The following is a 21,329-nucleotide window of genomic DNA, read 5'->3' on the forward strand; positions in this document are numbered from 1 at the left end:
TAACAGTATAGAATGAGGGGGCGGGAAAGCTGACACTTGGTCTGTGGGGTCAGAGAAGGTAGCCTCAAGGAAGTGACATTTCAGCTGGACTTAAAGGGTGAGTAGGCAAGCTCCACAGAAAGGATAGGGACAGCTCTCCAAAGAAAAGAGGACCTGAAGGATGCCCTCATGGCCTGAGGGAGCTGGGTGCTTGCGGTAACATGATGACAAGTGACCCGCTACACGTAGCACTCCTGAGAGATTCTTCAAGAGCTGGGCAGCTACCACACTTCCCGCCTGTAGGTAGACACCTCAAGGACTTGGGTTTGTAAATCCAGGTCCGTTTCAAAGAAAAACATTTTATAGCAGCAGCATCCTCTAGTGAGCAGCGAACTGTTGCCAAGAGGGGCTCCTTTCCCTGGCAGCCACCTGGCCCTGAAGCAGCTCCAGCACACTGTCTCAGAGCCCATTGCAGGGCATTAATTGACAAGGAAGTGATTTTGTGCACGATGAAGACATTGAGAGTTGTCTGAATTTGGACAGGCTGCTCAAGCAGAAAAGAGAGGCAGAGTAGTTGAGCAGCCAAGAAATCAATATGTTTGGTCAACACAGGTCACCTGGGAGTGTAACATTTGCGTTCACCAGCAGCAGCAGAATGTGCCTCTTCAGAACTGGCATGTCAAGGAATTAGCTCAAGAGTCAAAATCCAACCTTGGCACATTTTGGTCCCGACGTGGTTCTTTTGTGAAACACAACAAAGCAATTGGGAAAATAACCTTGGAAGGAAACTTGATTGATTTTTCAAAGAAAGCGAGAACTTGTATGAAAATTTATCTTAAGTCTATTAAAGCTATCCTCCTAGGCAGCTTGTAAGAGAAGCTAAACTAGATTGCAATTCCATTTTGCAAAAAGGCTTTAATGTGTTTTCCCACATTTTTGGCCTTTGTTTCAGTTATACCTGTCAGGTTGTTTTATTAGGTGAAAAAATAGCTGACCAGCTGCTTTGATTCACTGTTGTTTTTCTCCTATTGATGTTGAGTGCATCTTTATGTTCCTTCCAGCCTCCAAGTACATATATGGAAGTAATAATCTGTTTCATTCAAGCTAATGATTTAAAGATTAAATATGGGTTCTTCCATTTTTTTTTGTTAAACAGAACATTAACAATTTCCAAAAGTTGAATACCTAGCTTTACCACTTATTAACAATGGTTTGTTTTGAGCCTCTGTTTTCTCATCTGTGAAATGGGAATAAATAAACCTGCTTCACTTACTGAAGAGGATATTTTGGAAAGTGAATGAGATAATGCGTGAAAGAGTGCATTATAAACTGTGTCACACCATCCACATGTTAGGTATTAATATCATACTGATTATCACTATGACTAATAAGAAAATTATTTACACTAGGATGCAAAGTCTATTTATATATTCTGTAAAAATTATGTATGTGCTCTTCATTACTCTTTTCTGTCTCAATTTTCACAGGCACACATGAGAACAGCATCATAGTGACTTGGGAAGAGGTGTACATCCCCCTCCCATTTTCCAGTGAGAAATAGAAAAATATTTTGCAATTGTTAAAGACATTGTAATGTACTTAAAATCAGACATCAAACAGTGGAATATATATCATAGTTTTCCTTTTGTTCATTGACAATGTAAAAATCAAATCTTAACATGGAGATGTGTCTTAGTCTGCTCTGGTTGCTGTAATAAAATGCCATAGGCTGGATGGCTTAAAGAACAGAAATTTATTGTTCACAATTCTGGAAGCTGGGAACTCTAAAATCAAGGCACTAGCAGATTCAGTGTCTAGTGATAGCTTGTTCCTCCTAGATGGTGCCTTCTGGTCATGTCCTCATATGGTGGAAGGGACAAGCAAGCTTTCTCAGCCTCTTTCGAAGGGCACTAATCCCATTCATGAGGGTTTGATCCTCATGATGTAATCACCACCTAAAGGCCCCACCTCCTAATACTATTGCATTGGAAGTTAGGTTTTAACATATGAATTTTGAGGGGTCACATTCAGACTATAGCATGAAGACTGGAAAGTCCAAGGTCAACATTCCAGCAGGGCTCATTTTGTGGTGAGGGCTCTCTTCCTGGCTTGCAGACAGCTACCTACCTTCTTCTGTGTGCTCACATGGCAGAGAGAGATCGGGATCTCAAGTGTTTCTTTGTCTTTTATAGGGACATGGGTTCTGTCAGATCAGGACTCAATCCTTATGATCTCATTTAACCTTAATAACCACATATGGGCGGTTGGAGCATCAACATATGAGTTTTAAGGGGGACACAATTCAATCTATAGGAAGATGAAAAAAGAGAGAAGAAAATGAATACTAAAACAATTTGGATAGGATAGCATTGTCCGTGCATTAGAAGAAACACCCATGGGTTAACATGTAATAGCAAGAATAATTTTTCTCCTTTCTGATCACATCATACTTTCTTTTTCAGGTGACTGTGACAGATGGTGGTCCCTCTCCAAAACAGTCAACCATTTGGGTGGTGGTTCAGGTTCTAGATGAAAATGACAACAAGCCCCAGTTCCCAGAGAAGGTCTACCAGATCAAGCTGCCAGAACGTGACCGAAAGAAGAGAGGAGAACCGATTTACAGGGCTTTTGCATTTGATAGAGATGAGGGCCCCAACGCAGAAATCTCCTACAGTATTGTGGATGGGAATGATGACGGAAAGTTCTTTATTGACCCTAAAACTGGGATGGTTTCTTCTAGAAAGCAGTTTACAGCAGGCAGTTATGACATCCTAACGGTAAGATCTTCCAAACTCCAGCAGCACGGCGGATGGGGGGAAGTGGTTATGTTCTTATTCAAGTATACTCCTTTGAGCAATAAATCTTTAGAGTAAAAAGTGAAGCCACACAGCTGTGGAAGGGTTCTTTCTGGGAGGCAAGTGCAGGTGAGAACTCTTGGCTGTTTCACTGATATTCTTAAATGACGAGACAATTTCCTTTGATTGTGTCCTGTCAGCATTTTCCCCCATTCCCAGGCCACAGCCTGTTTCACAACATACTCAACCACTCTTTCTGCAGCCCTAAATCATCCTCAAAGTGCTGGACATAGATGTAAACTAGAGGTAGGAGAACAGCAGGGCAACACATCCTACCCACCACTGAACATATCTCTCAACATGTCCCCGAGACTTCCCATAGAAAACAACTTTTGAAATTATCAACAATGTGATAGAGCATGGATATAGCTGTGTAAATAGTGAGACACAAATCACAGTGACGTTTATTCCATAAAAACTGAAAAAACTCAAGTATAAAGTGACTGAATTTTTTATTAAATTAGAAAAGTAAAAACAAGCACGGGCACCATCTCATGTAGAAACTTAAAGCTCGTGTATCTACAGTGCCAGTGTGCTCCCCCGACCCCAACCACTTTAGCCAGGTAGTACCTGTTCCAGAAAGGCAGCTGGTATCCTTACAACCAATGAGCATGGTCCAGGGTCCCAACAAGGGCGCAGTGGTTTATGCCTGTAATCCCAGCACTTTGGGAGGCCGAGGCAGGTGGATCACTTGAGGTCAGGAGTTTGAGACCAGCCTGGCCAACATGGTAAAACCCCATCTCTACCAAAAATATAAAACATTAGCTGGGCGTGGTGGTGCACGTCTGTAATCCCAGCTGCTCAGGAGGCTGAAGCAGGAGAATCGCTTAAACCCGGGAGGCGGAGGTTACAGTGAGCCGAGACCATGCCACTGCACTCCAGCCTGGGTGACAGAGCAAGACTCTGTCTCGAAAAAAAAAAAAAAAAAAAAAAGTCGGTACCATCCACCACTCTTCTCTTTGTCTTTATCCTTCTCTGCTAAGTCTGTCCTTTATTATTTTAAATGATGGCCTGAGTCCCTCGATTTATCCTTTCTCTCCTGTGGTCTAGACGTGGGCTCCTTGCTGTGCTCAGTTATGTGTCCAGAACAGTGGGCAGAGAAAAAAAATATGGTAAAACACCAGCTCTGTATCTACTGTTAGAAGCTCTGATGTGCTGTGTGCCATTGCAGCTGTGTGAGACTTGCAGTTTGGGAATCTTTGAGGACTGGATAGATTCAAGTGGATACTGTTGGTGTCCTGCCCAGATCCCGTTCTCAGACTGCAAGTATTGGCTGTCAATGGCTCACAGCTGCCCTGTTCTCCAGAGAATCATCCTTGGATGATTCTTGGTGAAAGAGAGTCTACATTCCCAGCCTCCGGTCTAGCAGCCCACAGCCACTGGCTGACTGACACCCAGATGCAAAGGTCCAATCCCCTTGCCTCAAAGTGGATTCAATTCTGGTGCAATTAATGGTTCAGAGCTCTCCATGGGATCCCTCTGGTCAGCCAGGACCACATCCTGGTTTAACTGCTACCCTGCCCACCCTGATCTCTGTTCTCTTTCTCCTGAGAGCACTTCCCCACCAAAAAAAACCATTTGTACTCAAATGCCTGTCTTAGCTCCTGGGGGAAACCTGGCTTAAGACATGTATCCTCAAGTTTTCTCACCCCACAGGGAGTTTCTAGGGCAAAGCAATCATCCATGAACACATAGCATGAGGGTGCTATGCATTGTCACTGTTTCGAAAGGCTGTAGCTATCAGGTATGTTCCTATAAATGTTATTTTTTAAACGTAATACTTGAAAGTCCTTTTAAAAATTTATTTTTGTTTTTATTTTGTTTTGGCTTTTGCTTCTTGGAGCTTTTGACCCTCCCATTTGAGTCCAGGGTTCACCTGGACTCTTCACCCTGCCCAGCTGGGCAGGGAGACTTGCTTCCTCAGCCCTTATATCAGCTAATTATGACCACAGAGGAGAGTCATTAGCCCTGTCCTCCCTTCCACGCTGCCTCCAGGGACTGTGCTATTGAGAGAGTTCTCTGTTACCTTTTTGCAGGTGGCAAAACTGAAGGGCCTCAAGGCAGCTAGCTCCAGGCTGCTCCCTTTCCCAGCCCACTCTATCTTGCTTCTGGGATCCTGTGCTGCTATCAATCACATATAGCAGAAGGGAGGAGCTGCGAAACACAACCACACCCTGCAAAACACAACCACACACACACACATGCACACACACACACTTCTGCACGTATCATTCACACATATATAAGGTTTCACAATGCACTTTCTTCCCTTTCACATATCACCACCGGAGGTGAGGCTTAGGATCATGCTATCAGGAATCAAATTAGCTATTTCTATTCATATAACTATTATTCAGGCCCACAAATCACCACAAACTGTAAGTGCAGCATTTGTCTTTCAAGGCCTCCATATCTGCAAAGTTGACTGTGGTCCAGAGAACCTCTGGCAAACATGGTGCAAGGCCTACACATGACTGGGTTGTTCCCCTCCATTCCCAAGTCTTTACTCCCCAGACCTCTGCTCCTTTCTTCCCCTTGCTGACACTGTGTTGAAGATAGACTTTTGGCCCAGCAACATGAGTGACAGATCCAAACTCTACAACAATCAGAGGTCTGAGACATCTTTCTGTTCTCTCTCTGTGTGAGTAGATAAAGGCAGTGGACAATGGGCGCCCACAGAAATCCTCCACGGCCCGCCTCCACATTGAATGGATTAAGAAACCACCCCCTTCACCTATACCATTGACCTTCGATGAGCCGTTTTATAACTTCACAGTCATGGAAAGTGATAGAGTGACTGAAATTGTAGGGGTGGTGTCTGTGCAGCCAGCTAACACCCCTCTGTGGTTTGACATAGTTGGTAAGTTCGAGTCTTACAGAGCAGTATCGTGCAATGTAATAATTGACTGAAGCAACTAGAAAAAAAAAAAAAAAAGAAAGCAAAAAACTAACAATTAGTGCCAAGATTAAAAGATGTATAGTGCTGAAATGCAAAAGAGCCAGTAAAGTGAATAATCGACCTGTGCTTTCGTTCCAACTCTGTAGCTAAGCTGAACCGAAAGTGCTCTCTGGCTGGATTTTCCATAGTACGTTATTTACTGCAATCTTAATGTCTTTCTGTGTGTCATTTAAATTCTATTGTCACACTTGGCTAATCTCATTTCTAAATGTATTGATGGTACTAGACTTGCTGTCCTTCATTTCTCTCTTTTTCTTCACCTTTTTTCTGCATTCTGTTCTTTTTTTTTTTCTGCTCCCGACTGCCCTGCTTCAAGGTGGCAAGCATGCTCGAGAGATGTTCTATATTCTACAGACAGCTTGTGGGCAGAACTGTTCAACAGAAGGTACCCTTAGTGCAAACACATTTGCTAAAATACAGCTATCCAATCTGCCTTTTACGTTTTTTTTTTAAAGCAAATTGAATTACATCTTTCATAACTGCCTGTGACAGGCTGAAGTGTAGCCCACAGATTTCATATATGCCTCTAACAGCTATTGCATTACTCGTATCCAATGACTTCTTTGTTTGAGGTTTGATAGGGTTTGGATTTTGGGGGGGGGGTTGTTTTGACTTTCATTTCTTTGTTTTTGAGGTATGTGGGCTTTTTGTTGTTTTGTTTTTATCTTTTCGTAGGTTGGTTTATTTAACTGGGCCTTTTCCAATGGAAAAAGAAATTAAAATGTATTCCAGCCCCTCTGTTTTGCAGCGGTAGTACCATTCATGCACCAAAAGCCCCATCAGGAGAGTCCCCTGGCTGTCGTCCACAAGAGGAAGGGCGGGAAATGGAACCTAGATATATAGCCAGTCAGCCTCCCCCGCAAGCCAAATAGAGGAAGCAGATGGAAGCATGCGGGATAGACCCTGGGAGCCAACCTTTAAATTCCTTGAAAGAAAGCAAGCAAGCACGCCAGGCTGTAAAAGGAAAGGGCAAAACAGCCCTATGGCCCTTGACAAACCAGCAGGGAGAGGCGCTGGAGAGGAAATGAGTGCCGAGGACCAGGAAACAAAACAGGCTGTTGCTAAAACAGAGGGGAGAGTGTGTGTCACCCAATCCGACACTGGGTTGAGCTAAAGCTGACTTCCCACGCTTCTCTGTGGAAGGCAGGGGATCCAGGAGAGAGTTGGTCTGGGGGAATCATTTCCTTCCCCATGGCACTGCCTGGATAGGATGGGCAGGAACCTGCCTCTCCCCCCAGGAATGGCTGTACTTGGGAAAAGCATTTAGAAAGTTCCACAGCAGTTTTAACAAGGCACAGAAAAAGAATGTCCCATGGCCTGCAGTCAAACCTCTATAGAGAGTCCTCTGAACTTCCAAAAAGCAAAGAGCTGTTTTCTATGTGTTTCATTTGATGAAATCATGGTGGAACATTTTTGTTTTACTTGGTATTAATCATGCCATCCTTTACATGGCCATCCTTACAGCAAGCTTTCACTTCTTTCTTCATTGCTACTCAACATATATGAAATGAAACTTCTTCTGATCCATGAAAGAGGTCTCCACTTCTTTATCTTCTCAGTAATTTTCAGCTCATTAAGATATTATCTGGTGCAGTTTCTTCTTTCTTGGCACCACAAAGGGTTGCACGTAGTCATGGTCTGGTTGTCTGTACAGTCACCTTTAATGATTTCTTCACTTCCACCCCCAGAGTCACAGAAAGTGCAATTCAGTTCTAACAGGTGCCCTTAGTGCCGGGTCTCCAGAGACATGTGCAATAGTGATTTTTAGCTGGGCGCAATGGCTCATGCCTGTAATCTCAACACTTTGGGAGTCTGAGGTGGGTGGATCACTTGAGGTCAGAAGTTCGAGACCAGCCCGTCCAACATGGCGAAACCCCATCTCTACTACAAATACAAAAATTAGATGGGCATGATGGCGGGTGCCTGTAATCCCAGCTACTGGGGAGGCTGAGGCAGGAGAATTGCTTGAACCCGGGAGGTGGAGGTTGCAGTGAACCAAGATTGCATCCCAGCAGCCTGGGCAACAGAGCAAGACTCTGTCTCAAAAAAAAAAAAAAGCCTAAAGGAGAGTGCAGCAGAAACCGAATAGGCAACAGAATGTCTCATGTGCTGTCCTGAGATTAGATGAGTTGCCCTTTCTCATCAGCCACTGATTTTTCTCCCTCCTCCTTGAACACTCCAGTTTCCAAGCACCTCTACAGCCTGACAGTGTCACATCTCTCCCTGGCATGATCCATGCACTCAACCTGCTGACCCGTAGTACATCCTACCTACCACCCATGTGCCCTGGGATGCCCTCACTTGTGCTCTGCCATTGAAATCCTACTGGTATGCCTTTCTGTAATGATCAGTCTCACCAGCTGCCTGACCCTAATTATCCAGGTCAGGCTTGCAACTCTTCATCATTCCTGCATGTGTGCGTGTGACTGTCTGTAGGTAAGCATGCCTAGCAGTACTGCATGTAACCTGATTTGCAAGTTTCTCATGTCAGCATGATGAGTGCTGCTGTATGTTTTCATTTGTGCTTATCCTGTCTCCACTCTTAACCCCTGTGGTTAAGGCCCATGTGTCCTCATTCCTTCCTCCTGCCAAAACCTCTGTTGCTACCAACCCAGGATGAGTGGAATAAACTATGGTGAGTGATGGAGATACCCCAGGCAGCCACTATGCTAACCCTACTGATGCCTCATGGAACCTACTCAGGGTCAGTGTGACCTTCCACTGTGCTACCGGCCACGGCAACCTACACACTATGCACCTTTGACAAAATAGAAACATCACTGGTCCAAGAAGAGAGCGGCAGTTTACAGATGAGAGCTCTCCCTGGAAGGAGTCCCATTAAGCTACCTTAAATATAGACCCAGGATCCATCATCAAGAACATGGCATCAGTTTTCATGTTTCATTGGTGCATTTCTAAATGCTACACTTTTCCTAGAGACTGCCTTCAGTTTCAGTGCACTTGTAGATCTCTGCATGAGGACCTACAGGGTTGTCCCTCTGGTCTGAATGCTTCCATCACAGAGATTTCACTGTAAATCAGGTAACATCTAGCCAAGCTTCTTTTCCAAATTGAACTTACTGGGCCAGATGCCCAGACAGAACATGATTTTATTTCCATCCCCACATCCAGCCAACAACATCTTGAAACACCAAATCTTTATTTCAGCGCAGAAGTACAATCCTTTTCCCAGGTGCTGGTTGCTTCAGTATCAGTATGGTCCGCGTTCCACCAAATCCTCCTTTTGAAAATCTTTCTAATCCATCAGAGTCATTTTTTCTCAATCTGCTGACAACATCTTTCCCCTTCTTTAAATACCTATTGTTTCCTTTGTCATATTCAGATGTTTTATTCTCGCTCTCAAGATTTCTTGCTTATTTATCTTTGGCTGTGGAAACTCTCATCTCTCTGTTCCCTTCCTCCTTACCTAAGCATCTTTTTTGGCCAAGCTAACATACAGAGGAAAGAGGGAACAATGCACCTCAATGCTTAAGAAACATAGCAGTGAATACCTGGAATAGGCACTAGGTATGTAATATCAGCATGGATCTGAAATGAGGTCTCAGGTATAAGTATGGGCCTTGCCTAGGTAAATACTCTATGACTCTTCCAAGGGAGTGAGGATTTGGCTCCATTATAGACCTAGTGCTTGCAGACACCTAAAGAGACACTGAGTTACAGAGAAGACATCATCTTGGCATGACACTTACAGCTTACTAATGCTATAACTAATAAATTCTCATTAAGTGAGCAGAAATAGTGTTTCAGCATGCTTTTCCCCTGAGAGTAAAGTCGCCCCATTTCTGCATTTCCAAATCTACCCAATTCTTGCTTAACTGCATTTCTTTGCCTCCCACCATGATATGAATTCACAAAAGCTGGGTAGCAAGCAAGAATTTGTTTCCAAGCCTGGACCCTTGCATCGAGGATCTGTCATACACCTCCTTGTGCCTCCAAGGAGACCACTGCTTACAATGTTATGCAGTGAGACTTTTCAGCTTCCAGAAACAGAAGCCCTACTTGTAACTGAGTTAAGAAAGCTGTAATTAAAAGGAAACATAATAAAGTTCAGCTGTTCTGTGTTTAAACAGCCCAACGCACAGCATGTTCCTTCTCTGTGTTAAAAGGGAAAGAAAGTAAAGGGAACACAAATAACCCATAATCCTTTGTGGCTTTATCACATATCTTCACACTTCTCAGGGGACTATGATTTCAACTCCACAGCTCCTTGATTTACAGACTCTCTAATGTGCATGCAATCTGGTTCACAGTTCAGTCCCTGTATCTTTATTCTGTTGGCAAATATTTGAATAGAGAAGGCCACCTTTATTACACACCTCAGACAGTTCCTCTTTACCTGCAGATGGATGGTGCTGTCACCCATTTTTTAGCTTTTCACCTGACTTAGGCAAGAAAAATAGTTTTCTTTGTAAATAGTAAGCACCTAAAATATCTTTCTTTATCTCGCCCACTGTAAGGCTGCTCTTTGAAAATGATTTTCTGTTGGCGAGTGATAGCACGTAGTTCCAACTCCAGTTGAAATGTCTTTCTGTGTTGCAGGAAGGCTGCTTTGACCCTTCATTTGTCATAGGTTCCTTCAAACTTTGTGCCCCAGGTTGCTGCTGTGTCATAAGCTTTTGCCTGTCTTTCTTGAACCTTGTCCCCAGTGCAGCCATCACTTATTTAGAGATGAATGCAGTAGGCCCGTTGAAGTCTCTGGTAGGACTAGCAGCAGCCTTGTTCTTCAACTAGAGCTTGGGCACCTCTGGGTCTTCCCTAATCGGGTGGCTGTATTTCTCTAACAAAAGACTCTTACCCAGTGATATGGAGAGAAACCATATTCATATGTCATTTCTATTACAGCTGCTCCTGCATCAGGGTGACCCTTGCTCCAAGTCATTCAACTGACATCAAACACTTCATTTCCCCTATTCTGCACCTTTTCCTTAATTTGATCCCAAATAAGACTCTCATTTTTCCATAGCAACAGTCTGGTCCATAGGAGCACATCTAAAGAAACTTAGGAAAATAAGAAGAAGCCTAGAAACACTTCATATACTATTAATAGTTTTAAGAAAATGAATTTTAAACTCGGTTCTTGAAGAGATTTTCTTTCCAGCCACTTTTTCCTGACCTCCACCTGGTGTCCCCTGTCTTCCAAGTAAATATCCTTTTCAGCCAGGTACTGTGCTTGCTTTCATTTCAAGGCAGAAAATTAGGGGAAAACGGTAATTGGTGTTTAGCATTTTCAAGATCAAATCATAACTGGTGTTTAGCATTTTTTCTTAAGTTCAGTGTACATGCTGAACCTGAATCAACAGCTTGTGCACAACTCCCTGAATTCATTGAGATTCAGCAGCTCCGTGTTCTGGAAGCTGCTCACATAACACCTTCCCCTTGGTGACAACTAGATGTGGGTTGGTATTTTTGCAATTATATGTGGAGTGGAAAAGAATCATATGCTAGGGGAGGGACCTGGAAGCTCTCTAAAGGGGAAGCTGTGTGATTCTCACCATTGGGTGTCTTTATGGAGGGACAGAGGTGCTTCGTACCCTTCTTCAAAGAAAAACTAGACTGAATCATGGCCCAGTGCTCCAATGCCCAGCATATTTAAGCAGTAGCTGCTGGCTCAAAATATTTCCATTTATGTCCCATCTTTAAAGCCTTTTGGGACATTCCTACTTGGGATGTTTCACTTTAGAATCCAACAGAAATCCATTGTGCCTCATCTGCTCTTTGTTTACTCTATTACACCTGTCTTGACCAAAAATGGTCAAAGAGACACGTCCCTGATGTGAATTATCTGTTATGTGGGCTGTTCACAACCTCGCTTTTAACCATCTCTGCCGCACACCCCTGCAGCAACGCTCAGGCTGTGGCTTTTCTAATTTCCCACTTTGTTGAAACTCAGACCAGCTCTGCGGTGTCCTCCCTCCTCCCCACCTTTTGTTGAGCCTAACGCTGCTGCACCGAACACACTCTGGCTTTGCATGTTCTGTTACTGGCTCTGAGGAAGCACACCTTGTTTAAGCGGAATGCTGCTAGTGAAAATGGACTCCTTGCATTTGATATTCTCACCCTGGACGATTTGGACCTGGTTTCCTATGAAAATGAAATCACTTTCAGGCTAAAAGGGAGCCTGAAAAATGAGACCAGGGGGAGAGATATGGAGTCGTTTATGAAATGGGATGCTTAAGTGGTAGGTTATTAAATTGTGTGAGGGTTGATGGTAAACTGCTGGTCTAGATTCTGTGTCCCTTGTCAGAAATTCATTTTAAAACTCATGGAAGATTTTGTTTTACATTAAATCTTAGTTTAACTAGGAGCAAATGTCCTGGAAATGAGTGTCCGAGGCCGCTAGCTATATTGGTAAACTGAGAGACATAGTTTGTAGGCTCTACTTCAAGCGCTCTTGGCTCTGCTCTTGGTCTATCTCCCCTGTCCCTTTAAAGGTTTCTGTTCTAAAGAATTTGAGGGAGATATACACATACACATACACATACACATACACACACAGATACATATATGAACACACACAGGAAGAGAGAGAACTGTAAAAAAAAACCCATAAAATTAGCCAAAAATGTTATTTGATATGAAAAACGACTAAGAAGAAGCACAGACTCTATATGCCATATGTAAATATTATACCACTAAGCACCTGCAATGATTATGTATTTTTTTACAGGGCCCTGGGGAAAATGTGAGTTAAATTCAGTGAGAGAGAGCAAATTGGACTGCCCCATTTAAACAGTAACTCAAACTGGAATCTATGCTTGCTGGTTCTCTAAATTTTATTTTTAATCATCTTTAAACTGGAGCAAACTAAAGTTTTATAATCTGCATAATCTTTATTTTGACTTGACTCACACATTTTCACATTTTAAAATAATCAACATTAGAGGATGACTCCTTCCCCCACCTCCGAATAATATCATGGCCGAAAGATTTAAGAAAGATAACATTTTGGTAAAGAAAACATTCTAAATGTGATTTAAAATGGGATTTAATACCCACTAGAAACAACCTGAGAAGTCACATTCTCATCTTTCCTTCCATACAGGACTTATGAGGCAATTTTGTGTCCTTTCTTTGAAAGTTTCCATGGCAAATTTTTTCTCAGAATGTACCACTTAATAGCAAATGATCATTTTTTTTTTCTTTTGCTCATGAAGATGGTTTTTCAAGACACTCAAATCAGCCTTCCATTTTATTTCATGTTGTTATCAATGTGAAACATTCCCTTTGAATAAGAAATGGTGACCTAAGGCTTGCTTCCCTTTTCAGCCTAGACTCCCCCCTCTCTCCTTATCCTATCTTCAAACAATTTTTTTGGAGTTAATATTTAGTGTTGCTCATCAAATCAATTAAAGATATTAATTGGAAGATGAGTCTCTTTTTAGATGAAATTTTTAAAAAAGTATATAATCTCCAAGCAGTTCTCTGATACTCTCATATCTCCATAACTTTAATTAAATGTCAAGGGCAATTATATTCTCTCTTGCAATTAAATAATCTTCAGTGTATATGACAGCTGCAAGCAATAAGTATTTGAAATATGTATATATGGCCAGGTTTTTTAAGTAAACCATATTATTTATTCCATGTCATTGTACATCAGATTCTAGTAATTCAGGTAAAATTCTGCTTCCCTTAACTGACTATTCATAATTGTTATATAAAAGTAATATATTGTTCATTGATCAGCAAAATGAAATGCAAGGAATGTGGAATGTAAAAATAAACCAAAGTTAGTTTTCTAAAATATGAAATTCAATAAATACATTGCCCTATATGCTGTAGTTAAATAAAATTACTGTCTGAAAACAAAATCAACACCATAAAATTTCAGGCCAAAATAAATAGAGCTTGTGAACATACACTCATGCTTAATTAAAATTGTTCCAGTATACATCCCATTATTTTTCTCCCCTTCAAAAAAATCTTTCATTTTGGGAAGATCATAAACCACACTTTGGTTCCCAGAGGTGGAAACATCAGCAGTGATTTCAACAATGGCAGTGTTGTCTTAAGCAAATCACTCACAGACTGTGAGATATATGTGGCCAGGGGGTTGAGGGGAAAGTAAAGTTTTCTAAACTTTCATGTAAATTGTTTTGTAATTTGGTGTTATATAAGCTGATGTTTGCTTCTACTTCTTTCCTAATTTTATTTTGTGACTCTCCCTAGGCTTTCTGCCTTGTTAGGAGAAAAATAATTTATACTACCAAGATGGCAAAATAAGTATTTCTATAAATATCCCAGCTTGCAGGTATAGAATTTTTAATATGAAATTTTTTTTGCTTTTTTTTTTTTACTGTTTGGAATTCATAATTTTATTTCTGACATTTAATTAAGGGAATCTGAATTCTGGCAGCCAAATGTTTACCATCAATCCTGGAATAGATTTTAAATGTCTACTCATTCTATTAATAATAATTGGACTATTTATTTACTTGGAATTTAATCTACTTTGGAAAAAACAAAAAGATCTACAAATTTCTAATGCAGAAGCCACAAGAGGTTGAAGGGCTTTTAGGTTTCTAAATATTTAATGGAGTCAGTTTATGCTTCACTATTCTAACATTACTGCTGAGGTTTTTCTTTGCACTACATTCCTTTTTTGTGACATTTGTTATGCATTGTAGAGGCTGTGTTTTGAACTACAAATCAAGTTAGAAATAAAGAGGTCCCATTTAAGATGTACAAAATTGAGCCATAGGGATGCCTGTCAAAAAAAATTTCTGTATAAGAGCTCCCTTTAAAGATATATGATATAATACATGTAATAAGTTGTCAGATTTGCTAATTTCATGTTTCTGTGAAATCATCAGGGGGGAATTTTGACAGCGCTTTTGATGCAGAGAAGGGTGTTGGGACAATTGTCATCGCAAAACCTTTGGACGCAGAGCAGAGGTCCATCTATAATATGAGTGTGGAAGTCACCGATGGGACAAATGTTGCTGTCACTCAGGTGAGATGTTAAATTACTGAATAGCATGAATGCTGAAAGAGCTGCCAAAGTCAGGGGTGCAAGCAATGAAAAAAAATGTAATGGAAGTAGTAAATTATGTCCATGGTTTTCTAGTGTTTAAAAAAATCATTTTCAAGAACAAGTGAGAAAAGGGATTCTATAGATGATATCATAGGACTTAGCTGCTGCTTTCAAGAAGTTGTGATTGATCATGCATGGAAAAGTGATGCGTGTTTATTTCCTGATCATCTACTGTAGATTTATCTGTTTGACAATAAAGTCAACTTTCCTTGAATTTACAAAGAGGAGGACATCTATATTGCTTGAGTTAACACACCATGTTATTCTTTACCTCCTCATTTTTTTTAGTCACAGAAAGCTATAGCTAAAGAATACCTAAGAGTCCAAATTCATTTATAGACTTAGATAAGCTAAGTGATGTATCCAAGCTCACACAGCCTTAGTAAAGAAAAAGGACTGGAATCTAGGTGTCCTGACTCTCTTCTGCCATTCTAGCCTCTTTATCCTTGCTGTCTGTATAGTAGAACTCCCTGGTTGTGGGGAGAGGTTAAAAACACCTGTGGCTGGACCCCAGTCACAGAAATCCTGTGTGATTCTGACATGCAGCCAGGGTCGAGGACCGCTCCTTATACTTTGCAACCTGAGCGCATGTGAAAGGGCATTGAGAGCAGGAGGAAAAGAAAATCTTTGGGCTTCTCATGTGGCTCAGTACATCTTCCTGAGACTAGCACAATGTTAGATAACAATATGGGGCAGACCTGTACTAAATATGAGGAGATTTTTTTTTCTTATTTTTTAGCACCAGAGACCTAGGCCAGTTATGGCAGAGAGCTGGCACATATGCATATGCTGTAACCCCTCTCTTAGTCCCTGCTGCGCTCTGAGGTTCCCCTAACCCCAGAAGGCATCACTAATTCATCAAGGCCCATTTTTCTGCTGAGCCCAGATGTGTCCTTAGAATCTTTCTGAACACAGTGTTTCAGGTGGTGAAGATGAAGTTTTTGCCAACCCTAAAGCAAGCAAGTCTTGATTCATCTTAAATATGATGTAAGCGTTTGCAACTATGTTGTTTTAAAAAGGAGAGAGGATGAATATTTCATGTGTTTGCCTAGCCAGCTGTCTCTTAGTTTGAGACTATTTGAAAAATATAATGCAACTCTTTCCTTTCAATCTGTTTGTAATCATAGAATGGTAGAACTTTAAGAAAACAATAGGGTTCACTTTAGTACAACTCCTTTACTTTTCATTTGAATAAACTGAAACCTTAGAAAGGGGAAGCGACTTGCATATAATACGGCAGCCAGTGTGAGACAATTTCTGATCCTCCAACCTGTGTCCTTTCCCAGTAACTAGGATGATCATATGACTCTGTTTGCCTTAGAGTCCCATTTATGTCTGTGGCATTGGCATAATTATTCTCCTTCCCTTAACTTACTATTCATAATTGTTGTATAAAAGTAATATATTGTTCATTGATCAGCAAAATGAAATGCAAAGATGTGGAATGTAAAAATAAACCAAAATTAGTTTTCTAAAATATGAAATTCAATAAATACAGCCACAGAAATCCTATGTGATTCTGACATGCAGCCAGGGTCAAGGACCCCATTAACTCTCAAAATTGCCCCATTTGGGATGATAAATTATATGGTCACCCTATCGAAAATCATACTGTTTCAGGGTATTTTCAAGGCTAAAATATAGACACATGGAAAGAACCCATGGCTGAGGTGTTACGAGAACCACACAGTCCAAAAGCGCACCCCCAAAGACTAATACAAAACAACCCACCTGCTGTATTGCTGTCTTAAGTGTTAATTCATTTTAAATGTGAATTTAAGTTTTAAAAATTAGCCTTGTCTTAGCATATTCAACCTTGACTTTTTAGTGCCACTTAAAAACATAAGACATATTTGAGTAAAATACAAATAAAGCATGAAACCATATTCATTTCCAGACTTTTCTCCAGAGTTTCATACCAGTTGAATTAAATGGTATTCAGTGTGCCCAAAATACCATTATGGATATTTTAAAAATTGAATATTTTTAGAACAAGTGAATGAATAGTAGATACATATTCAGCAGAGTCTATGCAGCAGATATGCTGGATCTCCAAAGCACAAAACTGATTCATGTTAAAAACAACAACAAAAATTATCAATGATACTTTTACTTTAGAATTTTATTAGAACCAGATGAGAAATCATTTAACGGCATTTGTTCCACAAATATCTTTAGAGTTCATACCATAGGCTAGGAGCAGTTCTAGATGCTAAGTACTAAGGTCACAGTGATTCAGAGTTTTAAATCCAGGTGACTGACATGCATTCATTTTTTTCAAGTTAATATGGAAACATGTATTACAAGACTTTGAATGTACACACTGTTTGAGTCCTGTTTTTCTTTATTTTATTTGTGACTAGTATACAGTTAGGCTTATCTCCAGGGCTGTTTAGAAGTAGTTAGAGAATTAGGTGAACTTTGAGGCACCTTTTGGTAGGGCCAAGATAAGGAAGTTAATGAAGGGTGCCAAGAGATTTTCTTGTCAAAAGCATTCAAGTCACTCTGTGTCTCCAGAGTCATGGCCTTTTTATGAAGTGGGAACTAAGAGTTTCCAAAGTACATACTTGTTTATCATTGATATTGCCATCAGGAAGTCATTACTCTGTCTACTGAGCTATCTTAGGGCCTGACCACCTCACCAGCCCCTGCCAATCCAGGCCTCTGTCACATTTACCATGGCTTTCCCAGCAGTGGTGGCAGGAGTGCTTCTCTGAATTAGTCAGCACCCTCCGTGTCAAGAACACTTTTACAAAAGGACATTTTGGGAAATAAAAGGCATTCTGGATTTCTTTTAGAAACCATGAAGGCATGTTCCCATGCATGACCCTGGGCAACTTAATGATTATACCATCAAACAGATAACCTTCACCATATAACTAAATAAATGTCCTGTAGCCCCAAAACACCTGTTCAGTTTTCCTTTGGGAACTTTTCTCTTTGTTCATTTGGAATCGTAAAACATGATATGACATGGGCTTCAAGTCATCCATAAACAACATGTTGAACTTGGCTTCACAAATGTCAAATAAATCAGATCTTCAGTGATTCTGTGTCTACATGAAAACCCTTCCCTCACCTTCAGTTTTGTCCTATTTTCCCAATTCTCACAGGCTTCATGTGCCTCAGAGCTACAATATCTAATGACAAACATCCTTTTCTTTCCTGAGATTCCTTAGTGTGAGCACAAAACATAAGAAGGTCCTGTGGGTTTTAAGTTGTAAAGATTCCAATGAACTAAATGCAAGAATAAAGCATCCCAACACTGACAAAAACCTCCTAGCAAGATGGACAAGGGCCTCTGCATAAACTAGTTCTTCATTTTGTAGGGGATATTATTATACTTTTTATAATACAATGTTAGTATTTGGCAACATGGGCTTTGTAGCAGGTAATTTTGCATCCCAGTCTCAACTCTGTCACGAAACAGATGAGTCACCTCAAGCAAGACACCTAACTTCTCCGCACCCTAGTCTTCTTGTTTGGAGGTGCCAATTCCTACAACATGGGAGTTGCTATGAGGATTACATGAGTTTATGAATGCAGAGTATCAGCATGAGATCTAAATGTAGTAAGAATTCAGTTAATACTAGCTACTGCTGCTATTATTATTATTCCTATCACCTGTTAGCTTCTCTGAGACAAACATGGGGTTTGCCTCACATGTTGCTATGAGAAATGAGTCTATGTTTGATCTTTTACTTCATCAGAGCCCTGTGTCTGATGAAGTGGAAGATCCAGTGGCTGCATCCCCGTCCTTTAGTGAGGACTATTCTGGATATTTTCTGACTTGTCCTGGGGTGGAGAGTGCAAGACAGTGCCTTAAGGCACCCTCAGTGCACATGAGGTAGAATTTGTTAAGGGCTCTGTGGCCACACCAGGCCAAAGGTATCTTAGTGGGCTTTTCCCAGTTCCTCATGTGCCGTCCCAGGATGGCCGCCTTTGGTGGCTCTTTGATATTCTTCTCTTTGCCTAAAACCAACTGGCATTTTTTAGTGCTTGCCATGTCCCAAGAATTATCCCAAGTTTTAAAAGCTTACCCATTCTCTACACTACTAATGTTGTGGAATGATAGCAGATAGTGCATGAACTGGCACCAGAATTAGCATTCCCCTGGACCAAAGAATGACTAATATTCACTGGAGTGATTTTAAACCAGCACCCTGATGCCTTCTTATCCAGACCCCTGCCCCACTTCAAATCCTGCTGTCTCTAACAAACCCGTGCAAATCAGGACCTAATTGTACAAACGACTTAAACCTTCCAAAACAGTTTGAGTTCCTAAGAGGTCCTTGAAGCTCATGAACTTGTTAATAAATTTTGGCATGTGTATATGTTTTTCTAGAGAGAAAGTCCATAATTTTCATCAGATGTTCAAATGGGTATGTGATCTAAAAATGGTTAAGATCAACTAACTCCTTAACACTTTTTTTCAGCCAGTAACTCTAGTTAAAAATTTCAACATGCAGCCCCCGACACTCCCTGGGAAACATATGCACACACCTGAGGGGATCATTGTCCTCTGAAGGCTCCCCAGCTCTGTCACTGGGCTGCCTATTATCCATGGTGTTTCAAAGCACTATTGTTCTGGGTTAAGAAAGACTGTCCACCAAAGCCTTGGACAGTAAACAAGAGATTCACTCTCTTTGAGAATTTTTTTCTTAAAAAATACGAAGATTCTGTGGGAGAAAGGGGTACTACCAGTCTTAAACATTTCAGAAGTGTTCCTCATGTTAATGTCTTAGAAGCTCAGAGATGAGTGAGGATGTCTGAAGGGTGTCTGGCACAGGGGGATGAAAAGGTTAAAGGAATCGGTACTGTATCTGGTTGGAAAAGAGTTGAGGAATCACAAGGAGTATTGGCTGTTATGAGCAAGGGAGGAATAGAGAGTATCCAGGTAGAAACAGAGGCCCATAAGGAGCAGGAATAATGAAATGCCTAGGAGAATGGAGTTATCATCCATCCAAACATAAAGTAGCACTACAAAGCCATTTTAAGAGGAATTCTACCCATAGTGCCCAGACTGTGGCCTTTACATACCATTTACCGTAGAAAGGAGTCAGGATTCTGCATAGAAATGGATAATTTTAGGTTTGGGGCAGGAGCCTAGGGCATCTTTTCCTGCCAGAAAAGCCTACTGGAATCATGGTAAAGCATGACAAGAGGAAACTTAAATGGTTTTCCACTGATCAAAGATGGGATAATATGAACATCAAAAAGAGTAATGGGATAATGACTATAACAGACTGAAACACATGAAATAGATTAAAAAACCCAAGTGTTTACATATATTTATCCTCAAAAATAAAATCATTTGACTCTTACAGTTACTCAGTGAAGCAGGTGCTATTTGTGGTAGGCAACAGAGCTCCCTTCACTTCCCCAAGAAGATGTTCATGTTCTAATCTTTGGATTTGTGAATATGTTATGTTACATGGCAAATGGGACTTCGCAGATGTGATTAGGGTATAAATCTTAAGATACAGAGAGGATCCTGGAGTATCCAGGTAGGCCCAGTCGAATCACATGAGCCCTTAAGCAGAAGAAGAGAGGCAGCAAAAGGAGAAGCAAGAGATTCAAAATGTGAGAAGGACTTGAGACATCATTTCTAATTTGAATATGAAAGCAGCAACATGACAAGGAATTAACACAGCCTTAAGGAGCTGAGAGAGACTCCCAGCTGACAGCCAGCAGGGAAACCAGGGGCCTCCGTTTTACAACCACAAGGAACTATATTCAGTCAACAACCTGAATGAGCTTGGGGCAGTCATCCCCAGAGCTCCCAGAAAGAAACACATCCATGCCAACCCTTGATTTCGGCCTTGAGTCCTCACCTACACAGCTATGAGATAATCAGTGTTTTAAGCTTCTAAGTTTATGGTAACTTTTTTTTTTCTTTTTTTTTTTTCCAGGACAGGGTCTCACTCTGTCACCCTGGCTGGAGTGCAGTGGCACAATCACGACTCACGGTAGCCTGGACTTCCTGGGCTCAAACAATCCTCCCACCTCAAGCCTCCCAAGTAGCTGACACTATAGGCATGCACCACCACACCCAGATAATTTTTGTGTTTTTTGTAGAGGTGGGTTTTTACCACGTTGCCCAAGCTGGTCTTGAACTCTTGGGCTTTAGTGACCTGCCTGCTTCGGCCTCCCAAAGTGCTAGGATTATAGATAGGCGTGAGGCACTGCACCCAGCCTATAGTAACATTTTATGATACAAATAGAAAAATAACCTACTACTGTCATGCCCGTTTTACAGATAAGGAAAGAGAGGCAAAGCAAGGTTAAATAACTAGAGTAGATCAGGGTTTATATCCAGGTTCCAGATCCTGCTGTCTTAACCACTACACAGTGCTGTCTCTCAAAAGCAAGATGAAAATTTTGATATCTGTTCTAATGCAGGAAAAGAAACTCACCTGTCCCTACTAGTTATGAAGGAGACACTCTTAAGATGGCGGCTTAGGGAATATGATGCCGCCTG

The 21,329-nt window shown here is 41.1% G+C and overlaps 1 protein-coding gene across 8 annotated transcripts in view; it reads left to right on the forward strand.

The window, feature by feature from the left end:
• The window catches only part of FAT3 (FAT atypical cadherin 3), a 675,042-nt gene that overhangs the window by 537,466 nt on the left and 116,247 nt on the right, over positions 1-21,329 (forward strand). For all 8 annotated transcript variants that reach the window (XM_063671321.1, XM_063671320.1, XM_063671318.1 and 5 more), the window contains exons 5-7: positions 2,442-2,756; positions 5,484-5,694; positions 14,628-14,767. In XM_063671321.1, the coding sequence (XP_063527391.1) occupies positions 2,442-2,756; positions 5,484-5,694; positions 14,628-14,767 (666 nt within the window). The remainder of the gene's footprint in view (positions 1-2,441; positions 2,757-5,483; positions 5,695-14,627; positions 14,768-21,329) is intronic.

The sequence above is a fragment of the Pongo pygmaeus genome, chromosome 9, assembly GCF_028885625.2.
Source record: "Pongo pygmaeus isolate AG05252 chromosome 9, NHGRI_mPonPyg2-v2.0_pri, whole genome shotgun sequence".
Taxonomy (NCBI): domain Eukaryota; kingdom Metazoa; phylum Chordata; class Mammalia; order Primates; family Hominidae; genus Pongo; species Pongo pygmaeus.